This window comes from Excalfactoria chinensis, chromosome 1 (assembly GCF_039878825.1).
Source record: "Excalfactoria chinensis isolate bCotChi1 chromosome 1, bCotChi1.hap2, whole genome shotgun sequence".
NCBI lineage: Eukaryota > Metazoa > Chordata > Aves > Galliformes > Phasianidae > Excalfactoria > Excalfactoria chinensis.
Genome location: NC_092825.1, coordinates 111,752,123 through 111,773,950, shown reverse-complemented (window position 1 = coordinate 111,773,950; position 21,828 = coordinate 111,752,123). Strand labels below are relative to the sequence as shown.

The 21,828-nt window shown below is 40.6% G+C and overlaps 2 protein-coding genes across 6 annotated transcripts in view; one reads left to right on the top strand and one right to left on the bottom strand.

Annotated features, from left to right (window-relative positions):
• Nucleotides 1-2,471, bottom strand: part of PCYT1B (phosphate cytidylyltransferase 1B, choline) — a 41,759-nt gene extending 39,288 nt beyond the window's left edge. For 2 of the 4 annotated variants that reach the window (XM_072326899.1, XM_072326929.1), the window contains exon 1: nucleotides 2,149-2,471. In XM_072326899.1, the coding sequence (XP_072183000.1) occupies nucleotides 2,149-2,226 (78 nt within the window). In that variant the 5' untranslated portion in view covers nucleotides 2,227-2,471. The remainder of the gene's footprint in view (nucleotides 1-2,148) is intronic. The other 2 variants (XM_072326877.1, XM_072326909.1) reach the window with 1 other exon arrangement.
• A 2,019-nt stretch (nucleotides 2,472-4,490) lies between these two features.
• The window catches only part of POLA1 (DNA polymerase alpha 1, catalytic subunit), a 188,779-nt gene continuing 171,441 nt past the window's right edge, over nucleotides 4,491-21,828 (top strand). The window contains exons 1-12 of one of the 2 annotated variants that reach the window (XM_072332121.1): nucleotides 4,491-4,685; nucleotides 5,848-5,972; nucleotides 7,077-7,173; nucleotides 7,661-7,741; nucleotides 8,488-8,603; nucleotides 8,850-8,912; nucleotides 10,170-10,268; nucleotides 12,050-12,248; nucleotides 12,492-12,660; nucleotides 13,542-13,720; nucleotides 17,290-17,402; nucleotides 17,846-17,962. In XM_072332121.1, the coding sequence (XP_072188222.1) occupies nucleotides 4,673-4,685; nucleotides 5,848-5,972; nucleotides 7,077-7,173; nucleotides 7,661-7,741; nucleotides 8,488-8,603; nucleotides 8,850-8,912; nucleotides 10,170-10,268; nucleotides 12,050-12,248; nucleotides 12,492-12,660; nucleotides 13,542-13,720; nucleotides 17,290-17,402; nucleotides 17,846-17,962 (1,371 nt within the window). In that variant the 5' untranslated portion in view covers nucleotides 4,491-4,672. Of the gene's footprint in view, nucleotides 4,686-4,945; nucleotides 5,138-5,847; nucleotides 5,973-7,076; nucleotides 7,174-7,660; nucleotides 7,742-8,487; nucleotides 8,604-8,849; nucleotides 8,913-10,169; nucleotides 10,269-12,049; nucleotides 12,249-12,491; nucleotides 12,661-13,541; nucleotides 13,721-17,289; nucleotides 17,403-17,845; nucleotides 17,963-21,828 lie in introns of those variants that run through there. The other variant, XM_072332113.1, reaches the window with a different exon arrangement.

Below are 21,828 nucleotides of genomic sequence, written 5' to 3'. Positions count from 1 at the left end.
TACTCCACACTTGTCTGGTGAACATGAGGCTGCGTCTGACCCTGGATACCAGGTCTGATCCTCACCCATGGGATGACTTTGACCTTGGATCTGCCTTAACACCATGGGCATGCGTGGAGACAATTAGGTTGTGCCTGACCCAGACTAACATCACTGGACCTGCCCCTGAGACACATTTATGCATTGACCCCAGAGCTGCCTCACTACCAGGGACTTGCATGGACTGAACACTTGGCTTCCCTGAGCGCTCTTCCAGTGCTTGCCCTATTGATATTACTCAGACTGTGTGGGACATGGACCTACCGGTCCCTCCACTGAGGAGCAGCCAGCCCTTGCTTCCTTTTGATACTGAGAGCATGGATTCTATTGGCACTTATTCAGCAAGAGATATGGGGGCACTGCAACAAGACCAGCAATTATTTCACAGCATAGTGTGACGGTTTTGTCTTTCCCGCTGAAGAGTTTTTAAAAGGTTGAACACGGAATATTTACTGTTGGAAGTATATTTGATCTTCAGCCAGCTGTTGAAACATAACAGCCTCTCTGCAGCAATGTTCTGCTTATACATTGATGGTTCACTTCTGTGAAATTGTAGAGAGTGCTGAAAGTAGTTAAAACAGAGACTTTTGTGCTGCGGCAATAGCTGTATGCTTTTCAATACCACTGGCACCAGACTTAATTCTTAGACATTATAATTACATGTGAGCTCATTCTCCGTGCATTTGCTCTATCTTGTCTTCCCTATTTAATCTCCATTACAATATTTTGTACTTGAAAAGGAATATTGTATGAGGGAAGCAGGTGATTCGATTCTGCTCTCCGTTACTATTAGGTAAATTTCACTGATTTTGGTAGAGTTACTAGGATCTGTTTAACTGCAATTAGAATGCACATATTATTATTATTATTATTATTATTATTATTATTATTATTATTATTATTTAAATCTCTGGATATTCTTTCCACACCAACTTTCTTCTGTCAGATGGCAAATTAATGGAAGCTGTTGTTCCAGTTTCTATTTCATGTTTGCACTTCAGAGTCTTTGTGTCATAGCAGCATCTTTCTTTATCCTATTGTTAGCAAGAAACGTAGGTAAGAAATTAAAAGGAGATGTGCAGTGAACAAAACACATTTAGAGGCCTGGTAGTTAACAAGCCTACTCTTTGAATATAAATGTTTGCATTATCATCTTCACTGATAAACAAATAGAGAAGCATCTCTTTATTCATATTTCTACAAGTAAGTTAAATACACGTGAAGAGATTTGAAATCAGAGAACTCTTGATGGAAAATAATTTGAGATTTTTTTTTTTATTTTTAATTTATGTGACCTATGCTATGCTCCTTTAGTAGTTCAGTCCCTCATCCAGCCAGCACTGGCTGTAGCAGCTTAAGTAATTCATGTTAAAATGTTACGTGAATAGCATAGTTGAGTAACTTGCTGCTGAAACGAAGTAGTGAATGGAATGAAATGAAAATGAAAAGAACTAAATCATGCCAGATGTATAAACTTCAAGTTGAGTGATAACATGAATTACTTCAGACCAAAGTAAGGATTAGAAGTCTGAGAATGAAATACTCTGGGTTTGTGGAGTACACATTTAATATACGCACCCACATCCTGTGCAGTAGCATGCATACACACACAGTTCTCCACTAAGATACTCTGTCCTTAACAATGACATAGTAATGCTTAGGCATTTTAAGTTAGTGCAGCTGAATTTGCTGTCTCTGCTACAATTCACAGTCTACTTGCATTCTGTATCATACAATCCCTCTTAATTTCAACAGATTTTTTTTTCCCATCATCATAAAAATTACCCAGCGTAAGCTTAACGTGCAGTATTGGAACCTGAGAATTTTAACTTTTTGCCCTGCTGACCTTGAGACAGATTGCACATGCACGGCTATAGAAAGGAAGAACAGAACTATTCTCAATACAGTAATTACTCCGTCAATTAAGCATAGGTTTGATATTATACTCCATTTGTACTTTTTGTGTTAGTAGATACTGCAGTATATATAAACCTGGATCTCTTGCAGTGGTTTACAGCATTTTCTATTCATAAATATTATTTTTGAGTCACTACTGACATATTTAAATCACAGCCTCAGAAAACAACATGAAAAATACATCTTTGTCACCTTTCGTTGAAATCTGGGAGCGCAGGTTTCCTGAGCTTCCTCTTCTGCTCTGTGCTTTTGGCTGCCTACCATCTTCATTATTGCGCTTCTCTTGTGCTTTTTTTTTCTAAGGCTTATCACACTTTCCTTGAGAGAACCTTGAGTGGCTTGGAGCTGCACAGTGAAATTCCCACTCTTTTACTTCAAAGACAATTGAGTAAAGGTCATACCAAGCTGTTCTTGTATGACTGTCCCAGGGGAGGCTAAACTTCAGCTCAAGGTAATCTGCTGTGACAAAGCCATTTAGCAGAGGAAGTCCCAGATCCTGCTGGGCTGTTTTTCTTTTCCACAGCAAACTGTCCCATCCCATTCCCCCACCCCCCACCCCTTCCCCCCAGCCTTTTTTCCCCCTCCCTGCAGCACTTAAACGCTTATTATGCTATGCTCTAGGAAACAGATACCTTCTTGTTATGGCTCAAGATGAATGCCAGGATTGAACAAGCATTCATGAAAACGGGTTTTGTTTAGTCTGCCCTGTCCCACAGCGGAGCTGCATCAACAAGTACAGTTCAATAAGTTAACCGTATCATTGTGTATCATCTCAGATCATGGCATCACCTGAATGAATAACATTTCACTGTGTGTTTGGCAGCTGACTAAGGGTATTGTTTAATTTTAATTGAATTTAATTGAATTTGAACTAAAATCCAGTAAATTCAGAATTACAAAGAATGTGTAAGAAATCATTTAGATGTATGTGAAATGCAGTGTCATTGTATCTTTATTCAAACGGAACGATTCTGTGATAGCTATTTTATAAATTTCATATATATCAGACAGCATTTCATTTGATGCAGAGTATCTGTAGGTCAGATAGACATTCTTTCTGAAGCTGTCAGTGTTTCATAGAATGGCTTATATTGTAAAGGACCTTAAAGATCATCAAGCTTCAGCCCTCCAATGCGATAAGTTTATAGGGCTGTGGGTTTGCTACAGCTTCACAGATCTAGTGACCAGCTGTTACTGAGAGGGGTGGTCTCCTCTCTATGCCCAGGGATGGGCTGTTGGGATGGTTGGGGGCATATCTGACACTTCTGATGCTGCTGCTATGGTGTAAGAGATTATTCTTTTATACCATTGACTGAAAGCTTGCTGAGGGACACAGATGAACAAGTCCAGGCAAATCCTGGTCAAGGGCAGAGAAATCTTTCCTCTGAGGTACACAAATGGACAAGGCCAGGGGCAAGGAGAGAGAGATAAGCTGCAACTTAATGGCTGGGAAGCACTCTTTTGTGTGAGCTTATCTCCAGGAAGATGGACATCCCTGATGGCTACCTCCGGCGGTGCACCCAGGGATGTCACAAAGGCAGGAAAAAAGGAGGATAAAAGAGGAATCAGCAAGCATGAAGTTAGGTTTTCTGACATCAGATTCCTCACAACTTGAACGAGAGAGGGTCTTCTAACATCAGATTCCTCACAACATGATGCCTGCATGCTGAAGAAAGGTTTTCTGACAAGATTCCTCATGACCTGAGACCTGCATGCTGTAGTAGGTGTCTGCTATCAGATCCCTCACTATGGAAGTCCTGCCCGCTGACAGACACTCCTGAACCTGCTGCCTGCTCCTGGACTTACCCTGTGGCTTCTTCCTGCTACCTGCTTGCTGCCCAAGGCTGGCCATGCTGCTGCTGCTCTCCCCTCTGCGCTTTTGCCTTGGACCATTGGAACATCTTGCAACAGGATGCTGCTGGATCCTGGTGGTGACTATCCCCACTTCATGCAATTCTTGCCTTTTTTATTCTGTCTTTTCCCTCCATTCCCCATCACCCTGATTAAGATTTGTAATAAACTGGTCGGACCAACATTTGAACAGTTGTTTCTTAATCTCACACCGGGTATACATATATCAAAGAACCTCTTTTCCCTCCTATAAATCAGAGTGAGACATATGGTAGGTTTAACAGTTCCACTGAAGACAAGGCGCAGCAGCAACAGACAGCACTACAGCAATTAGTGGGTAGGTAAGTTTGAAGTTTCAATGTCTTCCCCCCTACTGAAGCAACAGCGTTCTTGTGGGGAAGCAGAATAACTCACAGCTTCAGAAATACACGAATTCCCCCTAGTAGATACTTAAAAATAAAGCAGTCGGTATATTCACCTTACTACCTAAGGTTTCTGAAGCCACCTTCCAGCAACAAGGCTTTAAAGCACTAGGACTGCCCACGGAGGTCGCTGCACCACCAGCCGGCATGCTCTTCTCACAGCCGGCTCCCACAGCTGGGCCGTAGACACTCCGCCCCGCGCTCCCACAGCCTCCCACCGGAAGGCGCTCCGCCCCATCGCTCCTTTCCGGTCCGCGCTCAGCCCAGCCCCGGGCAGCGGCGCGAAGCCCGCCCACACCTCAGGGGCGGCGGGGTGGGAGGTGCGTGTGGGGGCGAGCGGTGCCGCCGCCGCTCCTGATTGGCTGCCGCCCTGGCGGCGGCTCGCGGGACTCCCGTCTCGCGCCACTTTCGCCTTTGGCGCGAGCGGCGCGCGCGCGGGCGCCATGGCTGATAACGGTGAGGGCCGTGCGGGCGGCCGTGCTGGGCTGTGGGGAGCGCGGCCGGGAGCTCCCGCTTGCAATGATGGGAGCGAGGCTTTGGGGGCTCTCCGAGCCCGGTGGGAGAGAAGGGGCTTTGGGGGCGGGGTTCTCAGGAGGAGGGGATCACCTCGTGGGGGTCGCTGCGGTGGGTGAGGGTGCGAAAGAACCGGGAGCAGCCAAGTGCAGCCGCGCTCTTAATCGCTGTGGATCCACGCAACGAACGTTGCTGCTTTGCAGCAGTACGGGCCTCTTCGCTGCCTGTCTATCTCCTAGTTGTCATGGAGACATGCAAAATACAAGGAACTGGAAGTGCCCGGGGAAATGGAGTGGGTCCTTTTCAGATGGAGGCTGATCAGATTTGAGGGGTACTTTGGAAGTCCGGGGGGCCGCTTCTGTGTTATCGCTCCCCATCCTGCTGAACGTGGGCTGGTATGGAACCTGCTTGCTCTGTGTGTGTCTGAGGCCGTGTGTTCCCTAACGCCAGGACTATTTCTCAGCAGCTGTCTGTGACATTGTGCCTTTAGCCAAGTGTGGGGCAGTCGGGGTCTCTGTTTGGTTTGAGACACTGAGACACCGAGGCCCTGTTAAGAGGCGTGTTCAGAAAGGGGCGGTGAAGCTGTGAGAGGTCTGGAGCACATGTCCTACGGGGTGCGGCTGGGGGAGCTGGGGTTGTTCAGTCTGGAGAAGAGGTGGCTCAGGGGAGACCTTATCGCACTCTACAACTGCTTGAAGGGAGGTTGGGGTGATGTGGAGGTTGGCCTTTTCTCCCAGGTAACAGTGACAGCATGAGAGGGAATGGCCACAAGTTGTGCAGGGGTGGCTCAGGTTGGATATTAGGAAGAATTTGTCATCAAGAGAGGTGAGGCGGTGGTGGCACAGGCAGCCCGGGGAGGTGGTGCAGTCACTGTCTCTGGAGGTGTTCAGGAACTGTGTGGATGTGGTCTGGGTGTGGTGTGCTGGGCTGACAGTCAGACTTGGTAGTTTTGGAGGTATTCTCCAGCCTTAGTTATTCTGCGATTTTGCTCAGTAACTACCTGAGTACCTACAGCCAGCTCTTACTGTGTCACTGAACACTAAATACCAGAGAAAACAGCAGCTCGTTACTAAGATTTCTTCTCTTGTTTTTTAATTCATTTTAGCGATGCCTGAGTCTGGGAGCTTTGCAACATCACGTTCTAGGCGTGAGAAGAAGTCAAAGAGAGGTCAGCAAGAAGCACTGGAACGTCTGAAAAAGGCCAAAGCTGGGGAAAAATTAAGATATGAGGTGAAATTTCCCCCTCTTGTCTCTTTATTAAAAAATTAACGTGAGCTGAAATGTTTAACTGCCCTTTGCATTTCCCTCCATTATGAGAAGCAGAATCTGCTGTTCAGCTTCAGGTTATGTTTTTAATGATATGTATATTTTGGAATGTAACTTTCTTTTGTGTTGCTTTTATATTTTCAAAACTGAACTTTAATAATTGCAAGTCAAATATGCGACATCTTTGCTCGGTAGCTGTCAGAGGGCAAAGAAGGGACAGCCTTTAAATATAATTTAGCTAATTTATGATAGGAATAGGTGAGTGGTTGTTTTTTGTTTTTTCTTTTTAACTTCAAGTGATCTTAGTCTTCAAATTTCAAAGCTTTATGTGACTGAAATCCATTAATATGGAGTGTATATACTGTAATGTATTGTAAGTGTCCCTGTTCATTGCGGAGGAGTTGGACTGGATGACCTTTATAGCCCCTTTCAAATCAAATCAATTCTGCTAGACCATGAATATTGGTATTCTGTTTCCACAAAGAATACAACATTTAAGTATTCAACTGATAGAACTCAAATTTGTTGGTGTGGCATCAAGACTGTCCAGTTAATTGTAGTGTGTTGGAAAGTGGCTCCCATATTGTGGTGGATAAGTCGGAAGAAGTCTGAAATGCACAGGTTATTAAGATGCAAATTCACTGTTAGGGACAGGAGAGCATCTTCAGCATTATTCTTCAGCACATCAAATCACTTTCCTTTTCACTGAGCTCGTCTTGGTGCCTGAGAGTAAAGCAGAACAGCACAGCTCGTAATTGTTAGGATTTATGTATTGTTTTATTTCTTTGTGGTGTGAAATGAGCAATGAAGTATATCAGGTTCAAATGAAATCTCCACTGGTTTTTCAGTAGGTTTGGTATAATGTGATAATTTAAAAATTGGTAACAGTTCTTTGGTTACTGCCAGAAAAATAAAGAAACTTAAATTGAGTGAATACCTGTGCGTACTAAATGAAAATACTGCATCTGTCCAGGAGGATGTGCAGTTCCTGGGAACTTTTGAGTTTCCATTGATGGCCTATATGAATAAGTAACAGGACAGCTAATCATCAGTGTTCTTTAACTGTAGGTTGAGGAGTTCACTGGTGTTTACGATGAAATAGATGAAGAACAGTACTCCAAGATAGTCAGAGAACGTCAGGATGATGACTGGATTGTTGATGATGGTAAGTTAAGGTTCATTTGGAGAGTTATTTCAATTGTAGTATTCTAACCAGCTAGATTTCCCAATGCCTGTGTTTCGAGGTAAGTTATAGTTCCTGTTATTGCATTCCTAGAACCTTTTCAGTGGATTAAAAAAAAGGATGAACTTTAATATGGAAATGAGTCTTGCATTGTTCTCATAGCATTGTATTAAGATAGCAGCGAACATATTTTTCCACTAATAATTGCTTTTGAAACTTTATTTCCAGTCATCAGCAATGTAAGTTTGAAAAGAAGAGCTGTAATTGGTAATTTCTAATTAAGTAATAATAGTATATTTAGTCTAATAGGAGATGCAGCTGAGAGTGCTATAAATTTTAACGTTTGCATTTATATCACTTGTTCTATATTAAAGGAAAAAAAATGTAATGCTTTGGATTATGAAGATATTTAGAAATATCACAAAAGAGAACTTGAACTGCAAATGTTTACTATTTTGGTTTTGTACAGATGGGATAGGCTATGTAGAAGATGGACGGGAAATCTTTGATGAAGATCTAGACGATGATGCTCTTGTGTCCAGTAAGAAAGGTAGGAGGAACTAAACTGCTGTAGGAAGAAACAGCTGCTTCTCAACTGGGCAACTTCTTGGCTTCACAATATGGTGAATATGGCCAAAGGCGTGCTACTTAAAGCAATGTAGTTCCATAGCTGCGACCTTCAATTTTTTTCTTTTAGTCAGTGGTCTATGGTGCAGAAGGGAGGGGTCCACAACCTGATGTCAAATTACTTCTAACTTCTTTAGTGCTTACTCCTCTATGGGATATATGTTCAGATCTACAGCAAACACATCTGGGGAATGCTTTTGGCTTCCAAAGCCAACGTATGAGGGATGCGTGGTTTCTTTTACCACTAAAATCCTTACATGTATTTATAGATTGGGGATCAAGTGGTTTTGCCATCATTTATGATTGCAGTGGAGCCAGATGTTGAAAATCCAGGCCTAGTGCTGAATTCCTGGGTACTTCTTACTTCTACTGCAGATTCTGTGTAAAGTATCTCGGTCCTTTTTTCTGGAGTATGGACTTGTATGGATGCAAAGATCATCCCTGATGTGACTAGCAGAGATATTATCTCGCTAGGATTTTGCATACTTTCTTTGTGTATGGCAACCATTAGAAAACTGGCAGCAAACAAAAGAGTATTAGGCCTCATTTTAGGCAGCAGTGTAAAGGTGGAAGAAGTGATTACCTCATCCGCCTATTCTTGCCTCCAGCTGGACCTCTGAATGTTAAACTTTTTAGTGTAGAAATAACTAATTATATCTTTTTCTGTAGGAAAAAGTGGCAAGGCATCTACAACTGATAAAAAGAATGTGAAAAAACCCACGGTATCAAAGCCAAACACAATTAAATCTATGTTTATAGCCAGTGCTGGGAAGAAAAACACAGATGTAAGTTACTCCACGGTGAAGTTTAAAGATTTTTTTAACTTTATATTGTTTTAGTGGGGGGGGGGGGGGGGGGGAAAGTGAGGTTTTATTTGAGTTTCCTGTGTCTAGCTCCTAACAGTTCTTGTGTATAGTGCCTTTCTGAAGCTGTGCAGGTGTTTTATGGAGATCCTTTAGCTGTTTGGTGCTAGTCTCCTGAATGGGTTTGTATGAATAGCTAAGAACTGTTTGTCTTAACTTGTCTTGCAGAAAACTGTGGACTTGTCAAAGGATGATTTACTAGGGGATATTCTTCAAGATCTAAATGCTGAAGTAAGTATATGGGTAAAATCTCTGAGATACTATCATCCATTTATGTTTCTTGCTGTGGAACGTGCAAAGAAAATGAAATTCTTCTGAAAGCCAGACCATCTAAGATTGATATCTGCAGTAACACATCTGCTCAATATATTCCATTTATGTTTGCAATCCATCTGCCTGTTGTCTCTACCATACAGAAGCTGCATGACTACTGATTTGTTAAGCCAAAGCTAGCATGTCTTGGTTAGGGACAGCTTATAGTGTGTGACCTAGAACCTGTGCTAATGCTACAGCAGCCAAGATTGGACTGTTTCTAATGAAGCCATTCCCGATCATCGCTGAGTTTTCAGTGAGTTGTTGCCCCTTAGCAAGATTTCTTATAGCTGAAGAATTGCTCGCATGAATACATGTGAAACTGCTGTTGTGGTGATATACTGAATTAAAATGTATTCTATCATTGTAAGTATATTACATTTTTACAGAGCAAGGAGGGTTGGAACTTGATGATTCTTAGGGTCCCTTCCGACCTGAGCCATTCTGTGATTCCAGTATAAAGTTGTTCTCCTAGTTTGCAGTCTTTTTGACAGTTTTACTTCTCCCTTTGGCATCTGGTTGAGAGTTACAGTATCTTAGGCTATCAAAGCCCTCAAATCGTTAATCAAAGTGCATTTTAATGCTGTCAAATTTTATGGAGTGTTAAGTGGAAGTGGGGGGAGTAATGCTGATAACTATGCAGTAAGTTCTATGTAAGTAATAGCTAGCTATTGTTTTGTCTTTGTTTACTGTTTTCTAACATTTTATTTTGTTATTTTCTGTTGATAAAGATGAGTAAAAAATTACAAATACATTCAAATGTTTTTTGCCCTAGTATGGCAGTGCTTGAAAACCATTTCTGCCTTTAAAGCATGTGTTCTCAGTACTACTGTTCTGACAGAAACTAAGAATATCCCACCAGTTATCTTGATGCTTGTATGTTGAAGGCACAGCAGGCTATTGTAATGTCCGCTATTTGAGAACTGTTATAATTATTTATGACAATATTTCTCCCAAAATTTACAAAAAAAATAAATCAGTGTCTTTCTTCATGGTCTGATTGCTCAGATGACTTTTTCTTTTTACACAGCTGAGTCTATCTAGAAGTTTCTTTGCTTGATGAGTGAGATATATTGGTGGCCTTCTTTCTCACTGATGGAAGGTGTTATGAGCCAAGGCAAACAAAAACGCTTAACAACCCCTCTCCGTTGTGTCTCTTTCTCTTTCAATATTCAGACTGTCCAGCTAAGTCCACCACCAATTTTAATGCTGAAAAGGAAAAGATCTGCTGGAATGCCACTGAATCCTTTCTCTGTACAGCGCCAAGCTCCGAAGGTGAAGTAAAAGTTTTTCAAAATAGTTCTCACCACTAACTATTAATCTGTGTTCTGGTTAGTTTGCTGTTGGCTTTCATTTCTGCTTCTAGAAATCACTTTTCTCATTAGCTTCCTAAGCAGTGTTACTGTGTAATAGCACACCTTTCTTCTTTTCCTTCCATGTTAATGTATAAAGAGCATTACTCTTTTTGTATCTTTAAAGCCACAGTGTGTGTAGCTGTTAGAGTTGACAGATGAAATTGTTTTTGTAAGGAGCATTGTGTGGAGGTGAGCTTCTGCCTCTGTCTCTTTTCACTAAGAGTAGTAAAAGCCTTGTGGCAAAGAGATGATGGGAAATAAAGTAAGCAGTAGAAAGCATCAGTGTCATGGAAAAGTATGAGACTCCTCTTCTGCACAACTGGTGAACAAATGGGAAACTGAAGCTATGGGTAGAAGTTGAACTTGTTGGAAGACTGAGAATGAGAGGAGTAACAGGCTTCTGCTGTGGGTGGAAGGGTTTTGATAAAGGTTCTGGAAAATGGGAAGGACTTTGTAGCTGGAGATACAATGAGACTCTTGTTAGGAGTCTAGGGAGCCAACAGAGTAAGTAAATCTGGTTTTCCATTAAAATACTAGCATGAAAACTTACTACCATACTGAAATAAACTCTTAAAAATAGTCACCACTGGCTCTTACTTCAGCAGTTGTGTTGGAGTGTAGGAGTAATTTAGAAAGCGGGAGATGCAGTAAGAGAGGAGATCTGTGTGTCTGTAGTGCAAAAGAGAAGTCATGTCTGTAGGAAATGAGAGGCAGTTACGGTGATAGCTTCCTGCTAGGAGGGGGAGCTGGACATTTGAACAGAGAAATAAATGAAGAGTATGGCTTAGGAAATAAACGATCATGAAAGAACAAGGTAGCAGTGACTTCCTTCTGTGGAAGGCAAGAGCAGAAGTATGAATAAACTAATCTGGCTGAGTTAGCAGAAGAAATTGTTGCTAGGGATGTGTTAGATAATGTTTGCTTCTGTTCAAATTTGGGCTGAATTCTGGTGACCACAACTAAAGCAGCTGAACTGAGATTAAAACCCTAGAAATACTTGTGTGCAACTCTAAATTCTACATCAGTAAACAACAGGTTTGGGCTCTTGTTTCAGTTTAAAGGCCAGTAGATACAGTAGAAACCTGTTGTTGGTTATAGTGAAGACCATTTAATAAACATCTATTAGAAGAGGTTCTTTAGCTGCTACCATAGTTATGCCCTGTCTGAAATGCAGACTCTGTGTGTACCATCTTGGAGTTCAGGCTTGCAAGTAATGTTGAAATGCAGTATGTTTATTTTCCTCACTCTTTCTGTCATGGAGCACTGCTGTCTGGTCCCGTGGAGTCCTTTGGAAAGCTTGAACTCACTACTGGTCCAGACAGGTGGAGACTAACACATTGGCCTTTCCTTGTTGTTCCAGGCCCTGTCTCTGCCTGACATATTGTCATATACTCAGCTGACACAGGTTAAGTTAGGAATGGGGATATACTATGTGGGAAAACAATGAAAATAACTAAGTGTCAACTATGGCCTGTTGTAAACTGGTTTTTAAAACTACAGAAGGAGCGCGTTACAACAGAAATGATGCTAGAGAATTAAAAGCTTAATCTTGAGGAGCTTTAGCTGTCATGCTGCAGAATATGTGGAGCTTTCCCCGTAGCCCTGGTTACTACTCCTGCAAATAGCAAGCACTGGATTTTTTTATTTTTTTTTTCATGCTTTTAAAAGAAAATTTTAACTCATGTCTGAAATGTCTTTCAGGTAATCACCCCTGTAGCAAAAAAAGCTCCTGTTCAACTCAGGAAAGAAGCTCTTCCTCCAGCTTCATTTCATCCTAAACATCCAAATTACACAGCAAAATCTGTCACAGCCTCTGAAGAGAATGAGAACACCAAGCGTGTGCAAAAAGCTACAGAAAATGGAAGAATAGTGAAGACAAAAGAAGAAAAAACAATTGAAGGTATTGAAAAAGAATTAAAAACCAGACTCTGGGAACTCATTAAATATGTGGTATTAGTGTTAAAACTCTTCATAGTTTGCTCTACTTAGATGAATTAGATAGCTTAACTCAGGGGTTGAGTTTGTAGATGAGAATTGTGTGTTAACATTCAAATATGTGGTTTGCAATCTGCATGCGCAGGTGTAGTCTGCACTGTGTCATTTTAGTGATTCAGACCTTTTGTTCTATGTGTAACACTTGCAGATGATGATCAGGGAGTGATGGATTTTGATGATGAGGACTTTGATGAACCTATGGAAGCAGAGCTGGTGGGAACTGTACCTGAGACAGCTGAAACCTTGAAGAGAGACAAGGAAGTTGAAAAGAGAGAGAGAGAGCAGCTGGAATCTGAAAAGAAAGAGACATCTGTCTTGTAAGAATCTTTTTATTCTTTTTAACTCCTAGCAAGTAGCCTTTTCAGTATCAACAAGCCTTAGGTTTACCTTCATATTTGCCTTTGCTTGTGGTATGTTTGTGATATAGACAGAGCAGTGACAATCTAATGTGATTTTTTGTTGATATCATGACCTTAAAAATGATCATATTGAACATGCTGATGATAGCTACTTATTTCATTAAGAAATACTGAATTCTTTTGGGATTCGGCGCATAACAACATAACAGTGTATTTCAGTACACTGGGTTGATTTAATTTGGGTGTGAACACAGTTCAATCCCAACAAGCAAAAATGAGGAATTGCTGAGGATTCTTATGCAAAGTAACCCAGATGGAATTCTATAAGATTTGTTATTGTTGAAAGTATTGTAGCTAGAAATAGTTGGTCATGGTTATCAGCTACATCTTAGAAATAGAAGAAAAGTGTTTTCAGTGTGTTTTCTTGATTATTTGTTAAAAATCTTCTATATTTCCTTAACTTTAAATGATAAAATTCTTGTGGGCTTAAACATTGAATGACTCAAAGGTAGGTGCTGAAATAATCTGTTGTTCCCACTAGGCAACTTTTACAGTTGTATTGATTTAGTTATGTAAAGGCTTAAATGACCAAAGCTGAAGTTTCGGGTGTATGGCTTCCAAAGCCTGTGCGTCGTGTAATGAGAACCATACTAACATGTGGATTTCTCTTTGTTGCTCCATCTTTCTCTTCAGAAGTAGTCTGAAGAAATGTGATTTCTTGGCGTTGTTTCTTGGTAGTGAGAAGAGTAACAAAGGGTGTGAGAATGTTAGGAATGAAAAAAGGAGAAACAATGTAAAAGCCAATTCTACTTCTTGTGTTTCTTCTGCAAAACCTGCAGAAGTTATTCTCTCCCAGGTATCTCATGTTGGGACAAAGTAGATGAGGATGAAGCTGATCTGGTGGCGACAGATGTTCAGCTGGACCCCAATCTCCTTCCACTCGTGAACGGGGAAAATGATGATCAAGTCTTAAGATTTTATTGGTTGGATGCTTATGAAGATCAGTACAGTCAGCCAGGTAACTGTTCACCTAAAGGCAGAAAATGCCATCCTCATTCTTATTGTGCAACAGGAATTTTGTACGACTTAAGTTGTGTCTAGATACCCTTTCTATCTGTGTTTTGTAGCTTATGCAGGCAGTAGTCTCTTTTGTTCTTCTTCCACCTCATCTTGAATGCAGAGCAGTATGACTTGACAAAGTATATTGTAGTGTACTACTCAGGTGGTGCAAGGGCAACTACTAGATCTTCTTGATGCTGACGACCTATTGATATTTGAAACCGTTTTGATGTTTCAGGGACATGATTTAGCAGAGGGTTGTTAGGGTAGTATGATCAGGTTGCAGTTGGACTCGATGATCTTTAAGGTCTTTTCCAACCTGAATGACACTGTGATTCTATTAACGTTTGTACATGCTTTAGGAATAAGCTGATGGTGTTTATTTCTTACTTAGTGGTACAATAGTTGAGCATTTCGATTCTCTGGAAATGCTCTTTAAGATGCTGGCAGCCTGGTCTAGTGGTTGGTGTCCCTGCCCATGGCAGGGAGGTTGAAACCAGATGACCTTTGAAGTCCTTTTCAACTCTGGCAATTCTATGTGGTGGATTATTGGAAGTTCTGTGATAGTCGTACGATTTTATAGAAGTGGGTTTGTTAATAAAGGGAGGAAGGTGGCCTGAAAGATACAGACTCTACCTAGATCTTATTCAAACTGTGTAATTCTTGAATATTGTCCCTATATTAGAATCTGTACGATACTTTGTGCATCTGAAGTGTGAATCCTGGCTCTCAAACCTCCAAAACTTCATCTCTGTGACCACCAGCCTTGACAGAAGAAGCTGTGTTCTCATCTGTTCTCAGCGCTTTTTGTCTGTCCATTTCTCTAAAGATTAAGACACTATTTTTCTAATATGTGCTTAGAGCAGGTTTACCAGAGGGTTCTAACATATCTTGAAGGTTTTCTGGGGTCGATGCTGCAAGCTCTGAGTCAGATATCTTTGTTTCACCTTTCGCTGTAAGTAGGGATGCCAGACTTAAATGTGAGACTGTACTGCATTGAACAGCTTAGTGATGGGAGTGGTAATAATCATAGATATCTTGATGAAATCAATGGCTCTAATGTAAAATTACTCCTTTTAAAGGCCCTGCTATTGTTCTTTTCCTTTTTTTTTTTGTCTTCTAAGTCAGTGGTTGCTGAATGGAACATAATTATGAAAGGATTTCTGTTCCTCACTTGTAAGGAGTGTTCTTTTCTCATTATGACTTTTTCATGATTGAATAATAAAGACTGCACCTGTTTTCAATTAGTAGCATAAAAGGGAAAATTTTGGTACTGCTTGTTGTTTAACATGCTTGTGATCTTTGTTTGTGCCTCATTTGCTGTGATCTCAAATGCATGGTCTGAAGGGGTAAATACTACAGTGTAATCATAAGACTTTTTCAAACTTAATCATTTTTGGAGGTTTACTTTTCATAACTGTCTTCACCATCTTGAAAAGAACTTGACAATTGTAATCCTATTAGCACTTTAAAGTAATAGTAACAAAAAAACCTACAAAAACCAGAGAGACGCCCACTTTTCTTAACCTTGAGCGAGACAGTTTCCCTGTCAATGAATCAAAATGCAAGCAAGATCAAGAGGCATCTAATCTTCCTTTTTTTCAGATTTTGTGTTTTTACACTTTTTTTTCCTTTGTTTCTTCTTTCCACAAGCAAGCTCGCAGGGGATAGAGCCCTGCTTGTCTTCTCTTATTTCTGTGTTTTACAGATGAAATATCTCTGAGTGCTCTTGAAGTTGGCCCTGCTTTCAGAGATTGTGTGTGTTTGGGGCCACTTGACCTGCAATGGTTCCTTCTGTTGTAAATGACTTTGTTTCTGTGAAATATGGGGAATGAGGCCATGTTTTTGTCCATGCTGGAGTTGATTACAGTTTCTCTGCAGTACAGGTGGCTCTTTATCCTTTCTTTGTCGGGCCTGTGTATCTTTATTTCTACTTCTCATCTGCTTACATGTACGCTTCCTGCAGTTTAACTTCCACTGCTCTTAATATCATGAGCTCTTCAAACGGCCAACTCCTGCTATGATACAAACCCACCCAAATCTGTCTGTCTGTCTCTCAAAAGAGAAATGATTGCCAAGGACAAGAACTCCATCTTCCCTGTCACTTAGATCTGTAATTTCAGTCCCTTCTAGATCCTTTTATTCAAACTGTCCAAATCTTGAAGATTGTATCTGTATTAAAATCTCTTCAGACACTTTGTGCAGCTGAAGCATGCATCCTCACTCTCATCTTCAAAACTGCAACGTTCTCTTCTCTGTCCTTGACAAAAGTAGTCTTGTTCACATCTACTCCAAGCACTCAAGAAATGATTTTTCTTCGCCTGTCACTCTAACACTGTCATCCAGCTTAGTACATCTACACTGATTTATCTACTATCTAATGGAGTAAGAAAGGTGTCTTTACATCTGATAGATTGCATGGCAAAGATAATTTGCAGCGCTTAACAAAGGACTTATTTTGTGCATTGTCAGACCGAAGTAGGTTACAAAATTTAAAATCTTCCTTATTTGAATCATTGTTTCTGAGCTGGTCACAGCTCTGATATTTCTGATTTCATTAATAGTAGAAGAACTGTGTCGTGTGTAATCAAATTCCAAATTATTTATGGTCTTTGAAGGGAAGTCAGGTGAAATCAGGTTTTTTCCGGGTGCACTTAGAAGTTTGTTTTACACGTAATTCAGAACAGTACTTGAAATTCAGCTACCCTTGTTCTGTGTTATTTCAGAGGTTAGCACCATGCATTAGCTGTTTGTGGCATTTTTTGCTAATGCCAGATTCTTAATGACTCAGTATGTGCATGTCCAGTAATGATGTGGTTCACTGTGATGAGTCAGTTACAGCTAATTCAGCTGTATATAAGCTTTTTGAAATGTCTACTGGCAATATAACTGCATCATAGCATATTTCTTGCAGTGTAATACATCTTTCAATGTCCTCATCTACTTAAAAAGGAAGAAAAGACAGCTGAAATCTTTTTGCAATCAATTAACTTTCCGTTGTCTTCTGAATGTGTTTCTGCAGATTTTATTAGGAGTAGAGCCTTAATCTCACAGCGCTGAAGGAAGATTGGATTAATAGTGCAAATCTAACTCAAGAATAAGCAATTGCAGAAAACACAGATGTTTCAGAAGTGATTGACAGCACAGGCATTTTGATTATCTTTAGCTCTCAGTGACTTCTCCCTCCCTCTCTTTCCTCACAACTTATGAATCAAATGTAGGTAGAAATAGAAAATCAGATTGGAATTCTGAGGCTGGTTGGGTGATGCCATTTTGAATTTCACTTACCAATGTTGTTAGTATCGTGATGGAGGTCGTGGTCTGAAGAACTATGCAGATAATCCATTTACACAGCTGGTGTTTAAAATGATTTAGAATATACTGCTTACGTAGAAAAGATCTGTTTTTCAAGGACCTAAGTGAGGGAGCGTTTGCGTTTCTGTGCACGTAGAAATAATATATAATTATCTTCTTTAAGCGAGACTAAGAGTTGCATTTTGAACTCCTTGCTCTGCTCTTCTTCCTTAGGTGTGGTATTTTTGTTTGGCAAAGTTTGGATTGAATCGGCAAACACCTACGTCAGCTGTTGTGTGACGGTGAAAAACATTGAGAGAACTGTTTATCTACTGCCACGTGAAACAGTAAGTATATCTTTTAAGCATGTCAGACGTAAGTGCCTTTCATTCTGATTGTGGCAGGTTGTGAGTTCTAGCAGCGTGTTTATATGAACTGTTGAAGCCAGTATTGTCTGATGCAGATGGTGGTAAAGTGACATGCAGCATACACATGGTGTAGCTCATGTGAGATGCAGTTGTAGTGTTGCTGCTTTGCCCTGACTGTAGCTAACAAGTGCAGACACATTGTTATGTTTAGTTTTGCTGCTCACTGGGTGAAAATGTCTGGAAGTATTATGAGAAAGAGTGGAGCTTTCTTAATGCTCTCTTTCAAATAGTATTTTTTAAATTTAGAACTTCGTGGCTGATTGTGCTGTAGTGTTTTATTTAGAGGAGATAAATTGTTCCTAATATCAAAGCAAAATTCAGCTTCTTTGTCCTGTCTGATTTGCGAAACTTCTGTTTTTAAGGAGATGGATCTATCCAGTGGGAAAGAGACAGAGACTCCAGTAACCATCATGAACGTTTTCAAGGAATTTAATGACTGCATTTCACCAAAGTATAAGATTATGAAGTTCAAATCCAAGGTTTGTATGCGAGCATTTTATTTGGTTATTTTCCGTTGTTCTGGTTTGAAAGGTGAGGTCTGTTGAAACACTGTCCAGTGGGGGAGATTAATCTGGAATGCAGATATCAAGTCATCATGTTAGTATTTAAAGTGAAAGGTGGTTTTGTTCAGCAGAGAGATGAGTATGCCGGGATTAGACTGGCTTTGCATTTGTCCAGTTGTCATATTGAAGTTTTTCCTTTGCGTGTTTCATCCTTTACCCTGGCAGATTTACCCTGAGTGTGTGCTTGGGGCATGGATTGTCATAGTGAGTTACATATGAGTTAACGTATTCTAAAGACTCATCCAGTCTTGAAGCTTCAGCTGTTATGGCCTTACAGTTATGTGCAATAACTTTGCAGTTTTATTGTTGCTGTGCTGTTTACTCATCAAATTCTTAAATGAGCATTGAAAAATGCCGCAGGGAAAGAGCAGATAATGCTGTTAAGTGTTGTAGATTTGGATGAAATTAGTACAAGGTAGCTTCCTCATTTAACTACACAATGCATCCATCTTTTGATGGTGGCAGGGGGAGAGGATGGAGGTAGGGAGTTTGTGTGGGGGAAAGGTGGCTAACATGCTAGTTGGAGGAAAAGATGTGTTCAAAATGTGGTGCTTGGAAATTTCTTCTGTTTCTTGAAGTAGCATTAGTGAGGTAAAGCTGGCTTTCCTTGTTATTACTAGTGGCGTGGGATTAGTTGTAACTTTTCTGAGACTAGGAGTCCTTGTGGCTTGATAATATTAGTCCCGGGATGGGTGATCAGTAATATTAACAATAAATAAATGAGGGAAAATAGAAGCAAGTTCAGAGGGTAATTTGTGTTGGGAGAAGCTTTAGGAGGTGAGTACTTGGGGAATATAGGTTGATGAAATGAAAACATCAGCAATGCTTCTGTAGTAGCTCGTTGTTCAAAGACCCTTTCAGGAATGAAAAAGGAAATTCAGGGCTAATCAATTCTCTATTAAAATAGAAGTTGCAAATACTTGTATTCCAGAAAAGGAAAGAGGGAAGAAGACCTTTGTAAGTAGATGCAGATCTGCTAAAAGAATCTTGGTAAAAAACATCCATTCTATTGTGATCAGGAAAAATAGTATGGATAAGGTAAACCGAGTAAGATAGTTTAACTTTCAGAGATGGGTTTTAGAAATTAAGCAAGCCATTGCAGAAAGTTTGTAAGCTGCTCTTTCTGATATTTGTTCAAAGCTCATCAGTTTTTTACTTACTTTTATATAGAGCTTGGAGGAATGACTGAATTGTATTTTCAAAACACATGACTGCAGTGCATCTGGGGTCCTTGGTGTTCCTTAGCAGGAGCAGGAAGTAGCAGCAGTGTGATGTAATACTTTAGATCAGATCTTATAACACTTGATCGTCCTGATGAGGAACAAGGAGCTTAAGTGACTGTAGATATAGAAGATGTTAATTAGGAGGATTGAAACAAAAGGAAAATCGTTTATACCAGAGATTCCTATTAGAGGGCTTTAGTTTTATTTTCAGCCCAGTAAAGTGAAGAGTAACGATAAGACCTACTTGCTCTCTAAAAACATTAAAAGGAGATTAACAGTGAGAAAGACACATAAAAGGACAGTTTTAGCATAATAATATACTTGCAAAATGTAACTTATGAATAAGTTAGACTGGATTGAGTTGAGGGTTCACAGAAGCTCTGAAATAACCTGACAGCAGTGTTTCTACTGTTAGAAATCATCAAGCTCTCCAGATAACTGGTTTTAACCAACTTAATATGGTAGAATGCTCTCTGGCTTTATTTTGTTGGCATGTTTTCTTCTGACCCTGAGTTTGAGGAAGTGAGGACCGGAGCAGGCAGGATGGTACGGGTAGCAGTGTGGGAGGAGGTGTGAGAGGAGGTACGGGGAGGGAAGGATTGCTGCTGGTGAGGCTTTTGGAAGGAAAACATGGTAAACTCTGCTCTTATAGTTCAACAAAAAATTTTGCTGTGCCCAGTGACAGGGTTACCTGAAGTAAACCAGGACAGATTGCATGGCTGCAGCAGGGGGTGCTGTTGCTGCCTGTAAGGTAATGGTGGAACTACTGGGGTACTGTGTGACTTCTTGCACGGCAGTCTGAAACTTGGAGAAACTCTTATTCTTCCACCTTTAGCTGGGAATTAGAAAAGTTGTTGGCATACCTATGATGCTCCCGAAGTTGTTTTATTCAGAGTATCCCGTTTTCTGATGATACGGAGAGAGCTAGTATTTATACACTGAAACAAGTTGTTCTCTGCATGCACGTGTGTGCCTGTCTTGGCCTTGCCAGCCCCAAACTTTGTCCCTCTGAACAGATACACTTAAGCCGTATCACTTCCTCCTGCACCTGCTGCTAATTGCAGCTTCAGTGGGTTGCACTGCTGCCAAGTTAGCAAGTCTTCACAAATCAATTTGAAAGCAGCCTTATACTCCACTTAGAAACTTAGCAGCTAATCACTGCTGCTCATTTCTGCTCTCTGAAGGGCCACTTCAAGGGCAGATTACTCTGCAGCAAAGCATTCATTCACTGCAGTTATGACCAGGGGCTTGTGTAATTGAGCTGAGCTCTGTGGAATAACGCAGATGAATCACTGCCGCATACTATTTTTACACTGTGTTCAGCTTGCATTTGTAACAAGAACTTGTTTGAAGCCTGAGAGTTTTAAAAAAAAAAAAAAGGTAAGCAGTAAAAGCAGTGTGCAGCCATCTGTTACTTTATGACTGTAATGTTGTAATGTGCTGCTCATGTGAGGTGCTGCTTTGGCTAAACAGTTCAGATCTACATTTGAAGGCTGATTTCTTACACTGTTCTGACCTCATAGTGATGCTTGTATACCGAGTTACATTGCTTCTTTCTGCTTCTGAGTAGCTGTTGATGCTATGGTTGCTTCTGGATTTGCCTTCTTCCTGCTGAACAGAGAGACGTCTCTTCTCTACCCAGGTTTCATGGCCTTAAATCCCAGTGGTTTTGCAGTGATGTGAGAAGTAGCAGACTTAACTGTAGTGCTCTGAGGGAGCTATTGCTGATGCTACTATTTTAAGGAATAAAAAAAAGAACAAAAACGCAACACAAAAGCAAGTAACAATGCACTTAATTCTGCGTGCTTTTCGTTGTTCAGTTATATGTTATATATTATGTTGACTCTCTACAGTGAAAATATGACCTTTAACTAAAAGGGGCTCTAGGAATTCTTATTGTATGAGTAAAAGCATCCCAGCGTAGTTCTGGCATAATGCAGTTCTGTAGTGTGGATGTGTAACTGATGCAGATGGTTTGTGAAGTACTGCAGAGCCTAGTGTAGTAGAGCGCAACGTTTCAGCAGGTCCAATAGCCCTGCTAAGCAGGATACTGTAATTATTTGCAAAGTGGAGGTAATTGTTCTTGAAAAACAAAAAATCATTATTGTTCTTGCAGAAAGCAGAAGTGATACTTTCAGTATAGTTGTAGTACTGGTTTTGAGACTGCTTTAACCATCTCTGTGTTACGTATAAACAGTCTTGACTACTTTCTAGTAAAGCCCAAGTCATTCAAATGGAAAAATAAAATCCAATAGAAAGCATGTAATAAACAGCTGGCAGGCTGTTGGGAAATCAGTTTTCTTGGGTTCCTCTCTGAAATGCCTGTGTGCCAAAGGCATGGGGTGTGGAAGGAGAAATTGTGTTGCAGGTATGGGGGTATTCACTGTGATCATGGATAAGTGGTGGGGAGGGTGTGGTAAAGCAGAAATGGCAAAGAAGGGGAGTTGCTTTTATGTGGAAAAGCAGTGGGTATGCATGGAGCTTTGCCTAGGGGGGACAAAGCTCAGGAGCTTCTGAGTCAACGTTATATGGCAATCTCATAGGGTAAAGTCGTGGCAG